This window comes from Muscardinus avellanarius, assembly GCF_963383645.1.
Source record: "Muscardinus avellanarius genome assembly, chromosome: 2".
Taxonomy (NCBI): Eukaryota; Metazoa; Chordata; class Mammalia; order Rodentia; family Gliridae; genus Muscardinus; species Muscardinus avellanarius.
Genome location: NC_137787.1, coordinates 68,624,008 through 68,644,050, shown reverse-complemented (window position 1 = coordinate 68,644,050; position 20,043 = coordinate 68,624,008). Strand labels below are relative to the sequence as shown.

General features: G+C 37.3%; 1 protein-coding gene across 1 annotated transcript in view; it reads left to right on the top strand.

Annotated features, from left to right (window-relative positions):
* XIRP2 (xin actin binding repeat containing 2) overlaps window positions 1–20,043 on the top strand; it is a gene marked incomplete at both ends in the record, with an annotated part of 329,668 nt that overhangs the window by 188,211 nt on the left and 121,414 nt on the right. Inside the window, one exon of the mRNA XM_080689963.1 lies at window positions 9,329–9,482. Within this exon, the coding sequence (XP_080546089.1) occupies window positions 9,329–9,482 (154 nt within the window). The remainder of the gene's footprint in view (window positions 1–9,328; window positions 9,483–20,043) is intronic.

Sequence of the window (20,043 nt, the reverse complement as noted above, 5' to 3'; positions counted from 1 at the left end):
CTTAAAGCATGATGATGGCTTCTGACAAGGAGCATCCCAGCAGTGAGCATTCAGAGTGACAGAGGTAGAAGCCATGAGCTTTCTATATGGCATGGCCTTCTCACATATGGTAGTCTCAGATATAAGCACACTTCTGACAAAGCAGTGAGCTTCAAAGAGATGGGAAACAAAATTTGCAAGTGGCAGAAGGGCTAACACCAGATTGCCAAGATGGGCAAAGTATCATTTCTACTGTAGTACTTGGAAAAAGCTACCTGATTTAAAGATAAAAAATAAATCCTACATCTTGATGAGAGAGTAGAAGATGATATCACACATGAGCAAAAATAATGAAGATATTGTTGCTGCTTTGCAAAAAGCCTTGTAAAAGTCCTGTACAAACAGGCAGGGTATATATTAGCTTTTGTTTCACTTTTTTCTTCTTCTGATGGGCACCCGAGACTCAGGAAGGTTGTGAGATAACCTCAGTAATTTGACTACCAAATTAATGAGTCTGACATTGAACTCTGACCTTCTGAATCCAAACTGACTCTTCTGAGGACACCCCTTCACCACCTCTCCTTACACTGCTCAGTGTGAGCACCTTCCAGACATGGGAAAGACCATGTCGCCTCCCAGCACTGATCTTCCCTCAGCCTGTACCCATCTACCCATCTATCCTTATCCCTTTACTCTCTGCACCTTGACCACTTCTCTTCCTATGAACCTCCGTTTCATCATCTTTAACGTATCTTTCCATAGAGCTGAAATAAAGTATACACTAGTATAATATATATAAGGTGCTTAAAGCTATGCCTGATACACAATGAGTGTTTATTGGGTCTTAGTTGTTATTACCATTCAGCATCCTCAGGATAGGAACTTATATCTCTATATCTTTACCTTCATTATGAGTCCTTCCTAAGCCAACTCCATTATGCATGAATCATTTTTAACAGATTTATTCTGATTGCCCTGACCAGGGGATATTTTTTTCATTGTCTTTCTTTTTCTTATCCCCATGCTACCATTCGAAGTGTTCCACTTCCTTGGCATCTACAACTTTGCATCCACATAATGTAATGCATGTTGTAAGTGGTCAAGGGCACACATCTAAAGAAAAAGGGTTCACATCAAAATAAAGAACTGTTTATGGAGATAACTTCCCAGCAGATGGCAGTAACAAGTTCTGATCTAACAAAATTGGCACATGATGATGACTTTCTGACAGATGGGTAAAAGTGTCTTGAAGAGGAAGTCCCCCCTCCCAGCTTACCCGAATGGCTGAGCTACTTGCTGCTCCTCTGTATCTGCCTTCACACATCATCTTTCTTTGTCTGTTCCCTAAATGCCTGTGACGTTTTTTCTGCACTTGCTCTTCATTCTCTAGTTAGATGAATTACTAAACTGTTGCTCTTGCAGCAATCACTTCTTGCTCATGAGTCCTGAATCTTTTACTCCAGCACAAGGTTCTTGTGATCTGCTTCTCGGAAACAAAACACATATTATTTTTTGAAGCCAGATAACTCTTGTTCTTTATCAATATTTTCATGGAAAAATTCAGTTTCATTTTATGTAAGAGTGCACATTGGAAAAAAGACAGAAATAAATGTGTGTGTTGGTCTCTATGAGGCTTCTATTTGGGGGAATGCTGCCCCAAAAGTGAGGCCGTGGCATGCACACCATTCTCAGTATTACTCCTCCAATACCTTGCTCTTGGTAGTGGGTCCAGAAGAGAATCCAGCCTTAGTCTTCATCTCTCAGAGGTACTGAGTGATTTGGGGAAAATTATATAAATTTTCCAGAGCCATCTAAATTAGAATATCCAGAATTAGTCTAGTTTATTCTAACAATTAATAACGTTATGCCTAATTTTAAAAATATGCTAGCTCTATTGTCTTGTTATCCTAGTGTAGGATTTTTCTGTTTCTCAATAATTTTCATAAACTTCTTATTTACTATATAAGATGTTACTATATAATAAACTGTACTTACTATATATGATGCTATCATCTCCCATTATTATCTATTCTGACACAGCTGCCAGACTGTATACCTTTCATGAATACATTGTCCCTTAGCCTTATTGTCCCTATTTAATATACTTTCAAGATTTTCATTGCCTTCAGAATTGAAGTTAATTTCTCCTTATGGTTTTTCTCTAACCTTCTTCAGAAGCTTTCTTTGGCCACATGTTTCGAGAACCCTTTCCTTGTGTCCAGGAGGTATACATTTCCTTCTGACTACACAGTCCTTCTTGGTAGAGTGCTTTCTATCTGGCCCTTTCCTGACACTGCACTGAACTCTTTAAGGGCCCAACTCGAACCTTAGTCATTTTGTTCTTATTATTCTTAGAATATTTCTTTTTGAAAAATTTTTATTGATGCATTGTAGTCAAACATTGAGGAGGCTTCATGGAGGTTGCACTGTTCAGTTATGAATTATAAATACTTCTGATATACAGTGGGAGGAGGTAAAGCCCTCCAGGTAAAGAATTTGAAAAGGAATGATAAAGTTTCAAGAGAATGAATGAACAATAGAATTTGTTGAAACCAAGTAAGATAGAAACTGAGAAGAATTCATATGAGATTTTTTGTTTCTTATTCTTGTTAATTTTTCTTTATTTTTGTCTTCTTCTTGTCTGTTTAAAATATACTTCATATATCTCTATACTTTTTATCTAAAGGCAATAACCCACTAAGTCCAGGTATGTATGTGAGCTGCTGGCTCTGAATTTCATTCATTTATTCATTAATTCATCTATTTTTGATACTGCATCTTAACCCAAGGACATTCTATCCCTGAAGTACACCCCCCAGTCACTTATTATTTTAATTTTATATTTGGAAACAAGGTCTTACTAGATTGCTGAGAGGTCTCACTAGATTTCTAAGTGGCTGAACCTGTCCTTGAACCTGTGATTCAAGAATCTGTTACCACACCTTATTGGAACTGTCTCTTCATGATCAGAACCTCAACTTTTCTCTAAATGTTTCCTACATCTTCTTGCCTGAAGAAAAAGGTAACACTTCCCTGAAATACCACTGTCCTTGAGTCCTCTTGCCGTGACCTGAGGCCATTTTTTGTCCTGAACAAACATCTCTCATTTCTTTGTTTAAAACCCTTTTCTTTAAGGATCATTCCAGACAGGGGTGCCTCCTATGCCACAGCCATCACTATCATTCTTATCAGATCTCATTTGTTTCCCTCATTCTGCAGAAAAAGTGACACTAAACTGACAGCCTTTCTCTGCTTCCCATCCCTTCCACCGTCATGGGAAAACTATCATAGCCTCTGAGTCCCTAGATTTCTTCAGTCAGTAACTTTGTTCTCTCCTCATCTTTATCTTCCACTTTCATGGCCAAAACTGGATCCTCACATGCATAACTGCTCTTCTCCATAAGCATCACAGTAAACATTTCAGTCACCTTTCTTTCTAAGCTGCTCAGATTACAAGTGTTCTTCAAACTCACCAAGACCTCCAGTTTGTAAATCCTTTTGCTGTTTTCCAATACAGTCTTTTTCTTTCTTCCATTTTAATCCAACTTACATTTCATGGCCTATCTTTTCCATATCTTAGTTCTATTGGTGGTGACCTAGATTCCCTTGTACCTGCCCCCCACCTTAGCCCACCGTGAAATACTTCTGCATCACTGAATGTTCTTTCTGTCTTCCCTGTAGTCAAACCTTTCCAGCTCACTAAATCTTTCCAACTGGCTTTTCCACACATACAGTTCTCTTCCTTTAAAACAAAACCAGTGCCCAGGTCTCTCAAGTTACTGCTCTCTTTCCCCCTACGCTTTCACACTAAACAATTCAAGGAGTTGCCTCAGCATTTTTATCCCCATCACAAAATTTTTTACCCCAAAGTTTATATTTACATTGCTCAACTAAAAGGATATATGTAAGTCCTCATCTAATTTATATGCTCAAAAAGAGTTCTGTATTGATAAAGACACGCTGTCTTCTGATTTTTCTTCTCTTTGTCTACTTTGTCTCCTCTTCCAAAACATTTAATGTTGGGATTTTCAAGGTTTGGTCTGGACTCATCCTTCACCATACTCTCCCGTGAGCAAGCTCATCCCAATCCACTATTTGAATAACCACTAAAAGGCAGTTCTCACAAATTGTTTGTTCAGTTTGAACCTTTCCTCTCAGCTCCAGGGTTACACATCCAGTGTCTTTTGGATACTGTGGTACCCAACTGATGATCTATCTTCTTTCCCAAACCAGACTTCTGGTGTCATTTAGTGGTATCACATTTCATTTAGCTGTATACTGCTGAAAGAAAAGAAAGTGTTCAGTCTCTCTTTCTCTCTTGCTCTCGCTTTGCTCTCAGATTGAATTCATTACCTACCTCTGTCAGTTTTACATTTTAACAACTTTCACTAACACTTCTGTCTACCTCCACGACCACCGTTTGTTCAAGATTGACATCACTTTATTGGGGTACAGTCACCCTTCTTTATCCTTGGGTTCCATGTTTGAAGATTCAACCAACCACAGATAAGAAATATTTATAAAAATATAAACAATACAAATAAAATACTATTTTACAACTACTTATTTACTTAGCATTTATATAATAGTATTTATTATATGTGATCTAGAGTTGATTTTAGATGCATGTACATGTACATCTATCCAATTATATAAAAATATGACATCAGTTCATATAAGACACTTGGGCATCTGGAGATTTTGCTATCCTATAGAGAGGCTTGGAACTGATTCCCAATGTAAATAAAGGGACCACTCTACTGCCATACTAAGGATCCTAACTGATCTTCCATGCATATTTATACTTTTTTCCAATCTACCCTCCTTTAAAGTGGTAGCTTTATTGGGTATGATTTGCCACCCCATAGGAGATGTCAATGTCTAAATACACTTTAATTGCTACAACTGTGGCCCTGGGAGAGATGCTGGTGGCATCTAGTGGGTAAAAACAAAATATGTTGCTGAATGTCCAGCAGGGCACAGAAAAGGCCCCACAACAAAGAATTATGTGGTCCAAAATGTCAGCAGTGGTAAAACTGAGAAACTATGCTCTGAGCTTCTCACACTGCAGACCCGATTCTGTCATGTGGGGCATGCAAGCAAGTGTGTGCGCGCGCACACACACACACACACACACACACACACACACACACACACTAAAAAAGTCAGAAACTTCCCATTTAGCTAAAACCAGAATATCATCTCAAGCTCCTTTCTCCTGCCAATTTTCTATGTACTGTGCTTCCTCCCAACTCAGGATATTTGGGTGTTGTTTTATTTTCTGGAAAGTTCTCCACATAGTTAAAATTCATTTATTCATCAAATAGCAAATGAAGATCTTTTCTCCATGTGAACTTTGTACAACTCCCCCACAGGTTAATTCCTTCACTTAGACATACATATTTGACTTATCATTTCTTATTCAACTGTAGATATTTTCATATTTATATTAGCCTATATGCATTATTATATTTGGTTCTCACTAGATAGGAAACCATGAAAGATGGATTGATAATTTTTATTTTGTTTTCATCTTATTTAAAAATTAAACTACATTACAAATGGTCATTGAACATTAGATGTTCAGTACTTATCCTTAGAAATATCAAATGATGTTGGGCATGGTGGTACATGTTTGTAATCCCAATACTTGGGAGGCTGGGACAGGAGGATTGCAGGTTCATGGCCAGCCTCAGCTACTTAGTGAAGCCCCCCACAACTTAGTGTGAACCTGTTTCAAAATAAAGAATAAGAGCCAGGTGTGGTAGTGTACATTTGTAATCCCCACGCTTGGGAGGCAGAGACAGGAAGATCGCGCAGGTTCGAAGCCAGCCCCTCTGGATTTAGAGACCCTGTTTCCAAAAATAAAATAGGTATGGGAGTGTAGCCCAAAGGTAGAAGGGCTTCCAGGAATCCAGTACCACAAAAAAAAATAAAAATAAAAAAGCAGGGCTGGGGTGCAGCTCAGAGGTAGGATGCCCCTAGGTTCTATCCTTAGTACCTCTCCAAAAAACAAAATATCAAATGACTTAATCTAGGCTGCATAGCTAGTTATTAGCCAAGAAAAGACTTGAATCTGTTTTCCATTATCAAATGATACATTTATTTTTTCTAGACTGGTGTTTTATGCCTTTTGTTAAACTTAAAGATTTTTTTACTCAATGCAAATCTTTTTGGAAAAGCACAATGCTTCTCAATATATTACTCCTTTGACTGGAGACAGCTCAACTCAGTCTCATCTGCAAAGCTCTTACACCTCTGTATAAGGCCCTCAGAACCCTTTGCCAGGGCCTTGAAGAATTTACCTCAGTATGTCTTGGATGTGATGAATCAGGCTTGGAAACAGATCCACTTCATTCCCATACGGCTTCTCTATGGCATTACCATCTCAGTATATGATGCACTCTTTATATCTGTGAATTCCAAGTTGAGAATACAAATATAGATGATGTTACTGTCATCACAAACACTGGCTGAAATATTTGCTTAAACAGTTTTTTCAATCATGCATTTTTCTATATAAAATATAAATTATTTCTTTATGTCATCAGTTGCTACAGCATCTCATGTAGATCTTGAGAAAGCTTGATCAGGGGATCCACAATGGCGTAGATCCTCCATGAAGTATGTTTAGCTTTCCTTTTTTCAAAAAATTATTTTAGGATTCTTTGGATTAATATGTATAATTGGAATTTTATATATAAGCAGTATAACTAAGACTGATGGGCAGAAGCTTGTGAGAGACTCAGGCAACAAAGATTTTTTTCCCAAGGATAAAAAGTTTGGGCCTTGCCGGGCGTGGTGGCGCACGCTTGTAATCCCCGCGCTTGGGAGGCGGAGACAGGAGGATCGCGCAGGTTCGAAGCCAGCCGTGCTGGCGTAAGAGACCCTGTTTCAAAAATATAAAATAGGTCTGGGAGTGTAGCCCGGAGGAAGGAGGGCTTCCAGGAACCCCAGTACCACCAAAAAAAAAAAAAAAGTTTGGGCCAAACATTAAGTTCAAACTGACCTTAGTTTGGACCAATGTATAAGATTAAGTTTGAGTCAGCCTTGTGAATAAGACAAAGCATACTATGATTATTTAAATGTCTGGCACCCTTGCCCTGAACTCTATAAAAAATGAAACTTTTCCTATCCTTGGAGATCCTGTTTGCATGGCTATGCCCTTGCTTTTTTGACAAAAAAAAAAGAAAATATAAAAATTGTAACAAATCCTGAATAAAATGGAGAAGTTGAACATGATCTTGTGTGACAGCTCTTCTGTCACGACCTTGCTCTCCTCTCACCAACACACGAACCTCGACTCTTGCTAAGGCTGGACCCCAGCAATCAGTCTTATTCTGTGGACCACATTCAGCATTCTGCCTTGAACTGAAGCATAAATGTTCTGAATAAGAATCACAACTTCTGCGGTATCCTTGTTTTCTCTTTAATTTTACTAATGATAGCAGTTGCATTATTGGTTAAACAAAAACAAGCACACAGTCAGTTTCCATGGTAGTGGGACAGGACACCAGAATGAACTCACAGGAGGATGCTGGTCACCTTCACTACCTCAGGGGCTCATGTACCATGTGGCAGGTCTCTTGCTGTGTCCCAACAGCATGATGAATCACTATGTGTTAGGAAATTTGGGTTTTTGGTAATAGAGGAGAACCCAATTATTAAAAGCTATGCTCTGGAAAAATTAGAAACTTTTTTCCTGACAATTTTTTAGTTCCAGTTAAAAGTCAAAATGATTAAGCAACTATATATTATATTTTGGGATTATTTAGAAATAAGATTATTAAACAGATGCAGATACTTTCTATAATGAATATATATACGCATATAGTGAAAGTATATATGTATATTTAATCTACATATAAACTAACATCAATTTATATGTGAATATATACAAATTATATATATATATGTATATGTATAAATTAGCAAACATAAAAGGAGCCATTTTTCTCAGAAACTTGCCTTTTCCAATCATAGTATAGATATAAAAATCTCTCTAAGTAATGTTTTATTGCTTTTAACTATCTCTCAAACTTAACTTACTCATGCCAGGCCTTTCCAAAAATAAAATGCAAGTCCTCACATCCTTGCTTATGTTTTTGTTTAGAAAGAAAAGCATCCTATAGAAAAATCTAAAGCTTATGATTAGTTTGCTGCTAGACCTGTCTTGAGTCATTTAAATTTTATAATTTTTATTCAAAATATTTAATCTGATTAGCTTGATTTGGTGAATTATATTACTCAATCTATAAAATGTGAAGTATAGATAGATAAATAGATAGATAGATAGATAGATAGAGTTTTTTACTGGGAATCAGACCCAGTGACATTCTACCTCTGAGCTATACCCCAGCCCATTTTATTTTTCATTTTATTTATTTATTTATTTATTTATTTATTTATTTAATTGTGGTACTGGGGTTCCTGGAAACCCTTCTACCTCTGGGCTGCACTTCCAGACCTATTTTATACTTTTATTTGGAAATAGGGTCTCTTAAGCCAGCGAGGCTGGCTTCGAACCTGCGCGATCCTCCTGTCTCCACCTCCCAAACGCGGGCATTACAATCATGCGCCACCATGCCCGGTTTATTTTTCATTTTAGAGCAGTCTTGATAAAGTTGCTTGGAGGGCATCTCACTAAGTTACTGTGGCTGGCCTCGAACCTGGGATCCTTCTGTCTCAGCCTCCCAAGTACTGGGATTACAGGAAATGCACCATTGTACCCAGCATCTAGGCTCTTTTTATTTTAAATAATTTTAGACTTCTTTTGTTTGGGAATATTTTATCTCTCCACTTTTGATTGCTATCTCTAAAAAGTAATTTCATAATCTTTATGAATTGTTTATGAAATTGTTCACTATATGGCAACTAAATAGATTTGTAATTTGGGAGCTCCATAACTGCTAAGATTATCATGGTAGGGTAAGCATGACATTAAAAAAACTCATTTCCTTCTGTCTTTAGTATATAATGTTGATATGTTGCTGTTTTCTGAAAATTTCTCATTGGTATTTCTCAGGCCTCGGAAGCTGCATCTATTAACATACATTATGTTATACTGTGACCCTTATTTCCACTTTCTCTCTTTTATAAGGGGAGGAAAACACACATGAAAGAAAAGCTAATTCAAGAGTGGAAAAAGTGGCAGAGAAGTAAACTAAGCATCAGATGTGTGTTTGCAGTTCTAGGCAAAGCTATAAAAATTTTCCCTACAGCATACTGGAGAACATCACTGGTGATGGAGGCCCCTCCCTCTTTCAGTCCTGCTTTCCAAACCCCTGAAAACCACATCTGTTTTCCACTGATAGCATTTAACACACATCCCTTTAATGTCTTCTAACAGGAAGTGGAAATTGAGCGAAGTTTGTGTTCACCAACATTTAAGAGTCACCCTGGGAGCCAATCAGAGGATTCTGTGAAAGCTTCAGACAAGAAAGAAAAGGAAGGATCTCTGGATAAGATGTCACCTGAAAGTGGTCACAGCCACATCTTTGAAGGTTAGCATAAAATCTTGATCTGATTTCTTGAGATCACACCATTTACAACATGCGTGGTTAATAAATAAAGCATATGAGAAGTTTGTTTAAAAATTAGTAAGCAAAATGATGATAGCATATGCTTAGAAAATACAATTCAAAAAAACAGAATGTGTGTAAAAACTTCCATCTCTATTATATTTGACATATTATTTTTAAAATTCATATCATATATTTAATTCACTATTAACCAGTATAGCATGAATTTTTAGTATTAGGCTTTGAAACCATGTATTTAAATATCATCTGACTTTTCCTATTGCAAAAAGAAAGAAAAGGAAAGAAAAACGTATTTCTCTTTCTGTCTGTGGGTAATAAAAGGATAAAATATAGGTAACTAAGTGTAAAATAAAATAGCAAAATGCCTTGAGCATCTCTTTTTTCAGACAGTTAATCTAGATGTGCTTAATGAATTTGGAATAAAAAGTAACATGAGCATATCAAATTTTAGGGGGAAACATCATAAATTAGATTAATGTTTTACAAATGTCATTAAAAAGTAAGTAGCTCATATGTTAGAAATTACACAATTAATATAATTTTCAACAATGGCAAAGTATAAATAATATATTGGAAAAATGCAGATATTATTTATCATTTCTGACTAGGCACATTTTGGATTTTTTCCATTTTAATCAAGTAACATGTATTGTAGTATTTGTGATGTTTATTAATGATCATTAGTATGAATTTCAGGCTATCATTTAGAATATATATAATGAAATATCAAGTTGTCTGTCAACATGAGAAATGAAGATAAGTCTATGGGACATCACAGTGTACAGTTTGGAAGAGCAAATAATACTTTGCTTTCACATTGTGCTCTGTACAGTGTGGTCTGCAGATCAGAAACCAGCATCATTACCTAGAGGCTTGTTAAGGATGCAGAACCTTGGGCCCTATGCCAGTCCTGCTGAGTCTGAATCTGCACCCTAACAAGATCCTCACATGATTCAGATACACATTAACCCTGAAGAAGCCACACTTTATGAAAGTACAGACTGATTTTCGGAGTAATTTGCATATAGCCCATTTTGATTTCATTTGGTTTAAGTCTATAATTTAGAATAGTTGGTGGAGGAGAGTAAAAGGGAGTTTGCTAATGATGGACTGGGCATGGAGTTTGCATGTAAATTGGTATCTCAATCTCAATTTTTCATTTTCAATTTATTTGGGTATGCCCATTTGATAACCTAATATGATTAGTATCAGTCTTGAGGAAGACTCCACATATTTTTTGGCCTGTGATTAGATTTTATGTGTACTTGGTTGAATGTAAAATAATTAGGTTAGCAGAAGCCAAGAGAGGGAAGCTTTCGAGAATGATTGATATTTTGCTGACCCTGGCCTAGGCAGGTCTTAGGGAAGAAAGACAAAACCAAGGTTGGCAAACTGAGAGAATTTTGTAATAATTAAATCCACTCATAGCACTTTATTTATCTTGCCATTGTTGTCTTTGGTTTCTCTGCAGAGGTTTTCAAAACTTCTTTATTTTATAACCTTAAATAAGGTATTCTGGAAGATAGTCATTTTTTAGTATTAACATGTATCTTAGGTAGAGAAGGTGGCAAATGCCTGTAATCCCAGTATTTTGGAAGGCTGAGATGACAGGAGCTCAGGTTTGAGGACAGCTTCAGCAACTTAGTGAAGACCTCAGCAACTTATTGAGACCCTTTTCAAATTAAAATGAAATAAAATAAGGCTGGAGATGATTCTCAGAGGTAGAATGCCCTTAGATTCAATCACTAGTACCACAAACAAAAAATAGATTTGTTTTTTATTTTTAGGTTTAATTTCAAGATTATTTATTTATTTATTTATTTATTCATTATTGTTGCCAGAAATTGAACCCAGGGACTTTCAACCTCTGAGCTATACCCCAGCCCATCTTATTTCTTTATTTGAAAACAAGGTCTCACCAAGTTTTAGAAAGCATCACTAAGTTGCAGAGGCTGGATTTGAACCTGTGAGCCTCCTGTCCCAGCCTCCTAAGTACTGGAATTAGAGGTATCAGTCATCATGCCTGGCTTTAAGATACATTTAAACTTTAAAACATAGAGAGAAATTATGCTAATTATGAACACAGCAGCTAATTTCATTTTCATGTTATTTTATCTGCACATTGGAGACGAACTTTAATTCCTATATATTATTACTTTAAAAAATTATTTCACTGTATGAACCTTTAACTCTTTCCTAGTGCCCCAACTTCTTTCTTCTTTCTCTGGTGCAATGGTTATAAATTCATCCTTAACACAGTTAATATAGACAAGCTTTATATAAGCTTAGCAAAACATATATATATACACACACACACACAAAGAGTATATTGATATGTTGTCTTGCTACAATGACTAATTTATTCCCAGAAGAAAAATACATGTCTCTGAAAAAAGTAGTATAACCTAAAGATCTTAGAATTTATATGATCATCTAAGTATTGATGATGGCCTCATATGCTAAACATCTAGTTAAGTAGCCACAAGACTTTTATGTAGATTTTTAAAAAGTAATTATATTAGAGCATTAAAACACAGCTATGTAATATTCTGCAGTTTTTGAATTTAGTAAACCGTAGAAACTGCTAACTCTATCCCAGAACTAGTAATGCCTTCTGAGTTAGTTACACTCATTATCCTCAATTACAGATCCAGAGCTGAACAGCAAGTTACTATGAGCCCTCAGCTTCCTTTTTATGCCTGATGATCCACTCTAAGATTCTCAGATTGCACTTAATTTTTCTCACCACTCTATTTGGTTTGTTCCTCTTTTCTCACTTATGCATTGGTGTCAAATAAAGCACAATACTTCTATGTGTAAAATCCATTAACATTTTTTTAAGATCAATACCAATGGTCTATGGTTCTAATGATCCTAAGAAGACTTGCATCATACAAATTTATTTATTTTTTTTTTCTTTGGTTTATCTTTTATTTAAAAATTTGGAACTTCTTATATGTATATATTTTATACATTTTTATTGTTGCATTATAGTCACACAACATGATGTAGTTCAGAGTAATAGTTATATTTTTAAATTGACAAATTTGTGTATATTTAGGGTCTATAACATGTTTTTTTTTATTAATACTTATTTTTATTTATAGAAGATATTTTGAAATTACTACCTATTTTCTTTTTTTTTTATATAACAATTTTTTTATTGAACATAAATAGTATACATTTACACTATATTTGGTGCCCTCCCCCCCCCCGCCCACATTTCCCCCCCCACACACACCAATGGTTGTCCAGGTTAACCATGTCTTAGTCATAATTTTACACATGTTCAAGTGTAGACCCTTATTAATCGAGACCGGCCTTCCTCCTCTCCTATCTTACCATCCAAACTTAGCTAGTATTTCCCCTTCAATATCTGGAGTCCCTCTGGTATTCTTTGTGTTTCCTAGTTTGGGCATATTAGAGGAAACATATGTATCTTCTTCTTCTGTGCTTGGCTGATCTCACTTAACATAATGTTCTCCAGGGCTTTCCATCTTCTTTCAAATGATATAATTTTGTTCTTCTTTATGGCTGAATAGAATTCCATTGTGTGTATTTCCCATAGTTTTGCTATCCATTCATCTGTTGATGGTGATCTGGGTTGGTTCCATATTTTGGCTATTACAAATTGTGCTGCTATGAACATAGGTATGCATATGTTGCTGTAGTTCTCTGAATTCAACTCCTTTGGAAAGATACCCAGGAGTGGTATAGCTGGGTCATATGGTGGATCTATTCCCACCTTTCTTAGGAATCTCCACACAGATCTCCATAGTGGTTGAACTAGTTTGCATTCCCACCAACAGTGTAAAAGAGTTCCTCTTTCCCCACATCCTCGCCAGCATTTGTTGTTATTTGATTTCTTTATGCTTGCTACTCTGACTGGGGTTAGATGGAATCTCAGTGTAGTTTTGATTTGCATCTCCCTGATGGCCAGTGATGAAGAACATCTTTTCATGTATCTATTAGCCCTTTGTGTCTCTTCTTTTGTGAAGTGTCTATTTAGTTCATTTGCCCATTTCTTGATTGGGTTGTTTGTTTTGCTAGTGTAGAGTTTTTTGAGCTCTTTGTATACTCTGGATATTAGCCCCCTATCAGAATGGTGGCTGGTAAAGATCCTTTCCCATTCTGTAGGCTTCCTCTTTAGGTTATTGATAGTTTCCTTTGATGAGAAGAAACTTTTTAGTTTGATGTTATCCCACTTGTTTATTCTTGCTTTAATTTCCTGAGCTTTGGAGGTTTTGTTGAGAAAGTTACTGCCTGTGCCAATATGTTGTAGTGTTGAACCTATGCTTTCCTCTACTAGCTTCACAGTCTCAGGTCTAATTTCTAAGTCTTTGATCCATCTTGAGTTGATTCCTGTGTTTGGTGAGATATAGGGGTTTAGATTCATCTTTTTACAAATGGTTAGCCAGTTCTCCCAGCACCACTTGTTGAAAAGGCTGTCTTTTCTCCAGCGTATGTGTTTGGCCCCTTTGTCAAAGATTAATTGACTAAAGATGTGTGGGTTTGTTTCTGTATCTTCTATTCTAATCCACTGGTCAGTATATCTGTTTTTGTGCCAGTACCATGCTGTTTTTACTACTATTGCTCTATAGTATAGTTTGAAGTCTGGGATTGTAATGCCTCCTGCATGTTTCTTGTTATTGAGAATTGCTTTGGCTATTCTAGGTCTTTTCTTTCTCCATATGAAATTCATGATTGATTTTTCTAGGTCTCTGAAGAATGTCACTGGTATTTTAATGGGAATTGCATTGAACCTATAGATCAGTTTTGGCAGAATGGCCATTTTGATGATATTTATTCTGCCTATCCATGAGCACGGGAGATCTTTCCATCTTCCAAGGTCTTCTTCAATTTCTTTCTTTAATGTTTTATAGTTTTTGTTGTAGAGGTCTTTTACATCTTGGGTTAGGTTTATTCCTAGGTATTTTATTGGTTTTGAGGTTATAGTGAATGGAATTGTTGTTTTTATTTCTTTCATTGTGGATTCGTTGTTGGCATAAAGAAAAGCCACTGATTTCTTTAGGTTGATTTTGTAACCTGCGACTTTGCTGAATTTGTCAATCAGGTCCAGAAGTCTTTTGGTTGAGTTCTTTGGGTCTTCCAGATAAAGGATCATGTCATCTGCGAATAGGATAATTTTAATTCCTCTCTTCCTATGTGAATTCCTTTGATTTCCTTCTCTTGTCTGATTGCTGCAGCAAGAGTCTCAAGGACTATATTGAAAAGGAGTGGTGATAGTGGGCATCCTTGTCTTGTTCCTGACTGTAGCGGAAATTCTTGCAGTTTTTCCCCATTCAATATAATGTTGGCTTTGGGTTTGCAGTATATTGCCTTAATGATGTTGAAGTACTTTCCTTCTATCCCAATTTTTTGCAGTGTTTTTAACATAAATGGGTGTTGGATTTTGTCGAATGCTTTTTCAGCATCTATTGCTATGATGATGTGGTTTTTGTTCTTGGTTCTATTTATGTGGTGAATAACATGTATTGATTTGCGTATGTTGAACCAGCCTTGTTTTTCTGGGATGAAACCGACTTGGTCATGATGTATTATTTTCTTGATATAGTTTTGAATGCGTATAGCTAGTATTTTGTTTAGAATTTTTGCGTCTATGTTCATTAAGGATATTGGTCTGTAGTTTTCCTTTCTTGAGGTATCTTTATTTGGTTTGGGGATTAATGTGATACTGGCCTCATAGAAGGAATTTGGAAGAGTTCCATCTCTTTCAATTTCCCGGAACATGTTATGCAGTATTGGTATTAGTTGTTCACTGAAGGTTTTGTAGAATTCAGCTGGGAACCCATCTGGGCCTGGGCTTTTCTTTGGTGGAAGAATTTTTATTGCCATTTCTATTTCTTTGGTTGTTATTGGTTGGTTTAGGCTTGCTATGTCCTCTTGGCTAAGTGTAGGAAGGTTAACTGTGCTTAGAAATCTATCAATTTCTTCCAGGTTTTCAAGTCTATTGGAGTATAAATTTTTAAAGTAGTTTCTAATAATATTTTGAATTTCTTCACTATCTGTGGTGATATCTCCTTTTTCATTTCTAATTTTGATAATTTGAGTTGATTCTCTTTTTCTTTTGGTTAGGTTGGCCAGGGGTTTATCAATTCTATTAATCTTTTCAAAGAACCAACTTTTTGTTTTATTGATTCTCTGAATTGTTTTTTTGTTCTCTATTTCATTTATTTCTGCTCTAATTTTGATGATTTCTTGCCTTCTGCTGGCATTGGGAATAGACTGTTGCAGAATTTCTAGATCCTTGAGCTGTGTCATTAGGTTCTTTACTTGGTGGTTCTCCGTCCTTTTTATGTGGGCACTCAATGCAATAAACTTTCCTCTTAGTACTGCCTTCATGGTGTCCCATAGGTTTTGGTAGGTTGTGTCTCTGTTTTCGTTTGTTTCCATAAATTTCTTTATTTCTTCCCTAATTTCTGCTCTTACCCATTCATCATTCAATAGTGTATCATTCATTCTCCATGAATTTGAATACTTTCTTTCGAGTTTCCTGTTGTTGATTTCTACTTTTATTCCGTTGTGGTCTGAAAAGATGCAAGGAATTATATTACATTTTTTGAATTTGCTGGTATTTTCTTTGTGTCCCAGGATGTGATCAATTTTGGAGAAGGTTCCATGGGCTGCTGAGAAGAAAGTGTATTCTGTAGTTCCTGGTTGAAATACTCTGAAAATGTCTATTAGGTCCATTTGGTTTATGGTTTCCCTTAGTTCTAAAACGTCTTTACTCATCTTTTGCCTTGAAGATCGATCCAGTGGTGTGAGAGGCGTATTAAAGTCTCCCAGAATTATTGTATTTGGGTCTACTTGGGATCTTATGTCCAGAAGGGTTTGTTTTACAAATGTGGTTGCACCCATATTTGGGGCATAAATATTTACTATCATTATATCTTCTTGGTATAGTGTTCCTTTTAGTAAAAGGAGGTGCCCTGATTTGTCTCTTTTGATGTGTTTTAGTTTAAAGTCTGTTTTGTCGGATATTAGGGTTGCTACCCCTGCTCTTTTTTGGTCACTGGTGGCATGGTATATCTTTTTCCATCCTTTCACCTTCAGCCTGTGAATGTCTTTGGCTGTGAGGTGTGTTTCTTGCAGACAGCATATATTTGGATTATGTTTCCTAATCCACATTGCCAATCTATGTCTTTTGATTGGTGAGTTAAGTCCTTTGACATTAAGAGATATTATTGATATATGATTTTTGTTTTCTGCCATTTTGTGTTCTGTCTACTCTTGGGTGGTGTGATCATTCTTCTTTACTTAAGTGGCCCACTTATTAACTTCCTCTCTTCTCTGATTCTGAAGTCTGCTTCTTTTTTCTTCCTTATGGTTTATTTCTTTAAGAATTTTCTCTAGTGTTGGCTTTGAATTCATGAATTTTTTGAGATTCTGTTTATCGTGAAAGACTTTGGATTCACCATTGATCTTGAATAGTAGTTTTGCTGGGTAGATGAGCCTTGGTTGGAAGTTATTTTCTTCCAGGGTCTGAATCACATCATACCAGTCTCTCCTAGCATTCATGACCTGGGTTGTATAGTCTGGGGTGATTCTTATTGTTTTGCCTCTATATGTCACCCGTCCTTTTGTTCTCGCTGCTTTTAAGATTCCTTCCTTGGCCTCTATATTGGTCATTTTGGTTATTATGTGGCGTGGAGTGGTCTTTCTTTGGTCCTGTCTCAGTGGAGTTCTGTATGCCTCCTGGACTTGAAGATCGAAGTCTCTTTCCAAATTTGGAAAATTCTCTGAGATTATTTCCTTGAAGATATTACAGATGCCCTTGGTCTGTACCTCTATCCCTTCCTCAATGCCTATTATCCGTAGATTAGGGCGCTTCATATTATCCCATAATTGCTGGATGTTTAGGTTTTGTTGCTGTAAAGATTTCTGTATATCGCTGACTGTGTTTTCGGTTTGGGATGTACTGTCTTCTAATATTGATATTCTGTTTTCCATTTCATCTAATCTTCCAGAGTTTCTTTCAATTGCTGTCTTCATTTCACTTATTGCCTCTTTCATTTCATTCCAGACCTCTTTCTGATTCTTTTTTAGTGTTTCTAATTCACCTTTAACCTCCTCTATACTTGTTTTGAATCCTTTCATCATATTGAACAACAAGATTCTGAACTCCCCTTCTTGCATTTCTAGTAGGTCAGTATTCGTGATTTCTGCTGTCTCTTCGTAATTCCTGGTTCTCATATTTGTAGCGTTCTCTGTCCTGTTTTTCTGGTTTCTACCCATCGTTCGTGAGTATTATGCTTAGTCAAATCTTAATATTAGGAGTTGGGGTATCGGCTAGTCAGCAGAGCCTTTCCAGTGTTGAGGGTGGGTGATGTGGGAGGAGCTGGGGTGATTAGTAAAGGAGTCAGATTAGGTAGAGGATATGTTTAGGTTGAGAAAGACTTTGAGTATCGTAAGGTGAAATCTTGCTAGGAATGAGAGAGAGTTAACTACTAGGACTCTTGTCGTTCGTGGAGTAATTATGAATGTAAGAGATACTTAGAGTATTAGACCAGGAGGTATATTATGTGGAAAAGTTTTGGGGGGGAAAAGTATGTAGGGTTAGTGTGGGAAGGTTTGTAAATAGGGGTGATGGAAGGAGCAGACAGACACAAAAAAAGAATAGAAAAAAAATCCACACAAGATACCAAGACTATTATGTAATCCTAGAAAAAGGGAGGAAGACCAATCAAAGGAGGAGAATGAAAATAAAGGAAGGAAAGAGGAAGAAAGAGGACAAAAGAACAAGAATAAAATAAAAGGAGCTAGCAGCTGTGTGAAATAAAAAAATAAGGCAAACTATCCAATATATATATATATATAAAAAAACAACATGTGAAAGTAAGAGAAGTATGGGGTGAAAGAAAAAAAAATAACACAGCAATAACCATACCAAAACAAAAGCACTGTAAAAGCAATATAAAACAAAACATCCACATTAAAAGTAAAATAAACAGTCCTCCTTATTTACGCATATGGGGTCAGGCCTATATAATATGTGCGTATGTGATTGCTTTAGTAACTTTCAGAATACCATCCAATGTCTCTTAGTTTTCTTTGTACTCTATTTTTTTATCTTCTTAGGTCACTCTGGGTGTTTGGACACCTTCTCTCCTTTAGCTGCTTTAGGTTTATGTGTCCGGATGTCTGGTTTCACTGTTATTTGATTCTATACAATTCACAGGTTCTGCGAAATTCTAACCTGTGGTCAGTACCTCTGCACTCACCACCCTAGACTCCAGCCTGTGCTTCCCTACGACACGGGTGGAGCATGACCAAGGTATAATTAGAACCTCCCCCTGAGGTCCTGTGCAGATATTGTGGCCCGATGGATTTTCCTGTGTCTCTGGAAATTCCAGCTGGGTTAGCCGGTGTGGTCCCAAGATGTACCCTGGGCAAATGGGTGCTGGTTCCTGGGTGCCCACGCTTGCTGCCAGAGCTCTGCCTATTCCAAGGGTGCAGGCTGGGTGTGCTGCTTTTACTGGAACCAGGAGTGAGTGGATGCAGCTGTCTGTTGCTGCTGGTATGCTCTTCCAAGGTGTATTGAGCTGAGTTCTCGTTCTCGCTTAGAATTAAGCCTCTGGCTAGCAGGAGGGTGGGAACACCCAGCGGTGGGCCAGGAGTGCAGGATAGGTGCTCAAGGATCCAGTGCGTGGTGCCCAGTAAAGGCCTCTGCCTCCCGCGGGACGTAGAAACTGGGGGTGCCCCAAGGAGATTTCCAGTTTACACAGGGCTTTCGCAGCCTTGAAGGCAGTCTCTGGCAAGGTGGCGGGGGGGGGGGGGGAGCTAGACACCCAGGTAGGCTCCAATTTAGTGGAGAGAGTTGGACAGGCAATGACTGCTAGCAGGGAACCGGGGCGCCGACAAGGTGCGCAGAGGGGAGTGCTCGGGTCTGAGGCTTGGGCGTGCTGGGGGGTTGGAGTGCAGCACACGCTAGGGTCCGCACTTCCCGTTGCCCGCAGGTACCTGTCTTTCTTGGTCCAGGATTCGTGGGAGTCTCTATGCTGTTGTGATCCAGTCGCTGGTGGGCACACAAAATTCTGACGTGGGAGCTGCTCGCTGTTTTCAGTCCCGGATTATCTTGCTGCGGGACTATCGGGGCTATCGGGCAGGCAGCTCCGCGGGCCCGCGAAAGCAGCCCGCGGCCGCCGATCAGCGTTTGCAGCTGGTCCGGTGTCCGGGTCTATGTTCTTCTTCTTCTTCAAGTTCAGAGTTCCCCCGAGGTACCAGGATTTGTTTTGGTTCCTGGTATGTATTTTTTATTGTTGATTAAGACACAGCTTTCTAAGTATCTGAAGTTTTATTTGCTTCAGCTACTGAGGAGTACTGTGTCCCTCAGTCGCCATTTTGAAAAAAAAAAAAAAAAAAAAAAAAACGCATCATACAAATTTAAAGTCAATCAATGCAAGTCCATAATTTGAAAAATTTTGGTGATATAATAAATATGGAAGAAAAATAAATAAATAAATATAAATGATTTTGACAAGTTACTTATACAATTTGAGTA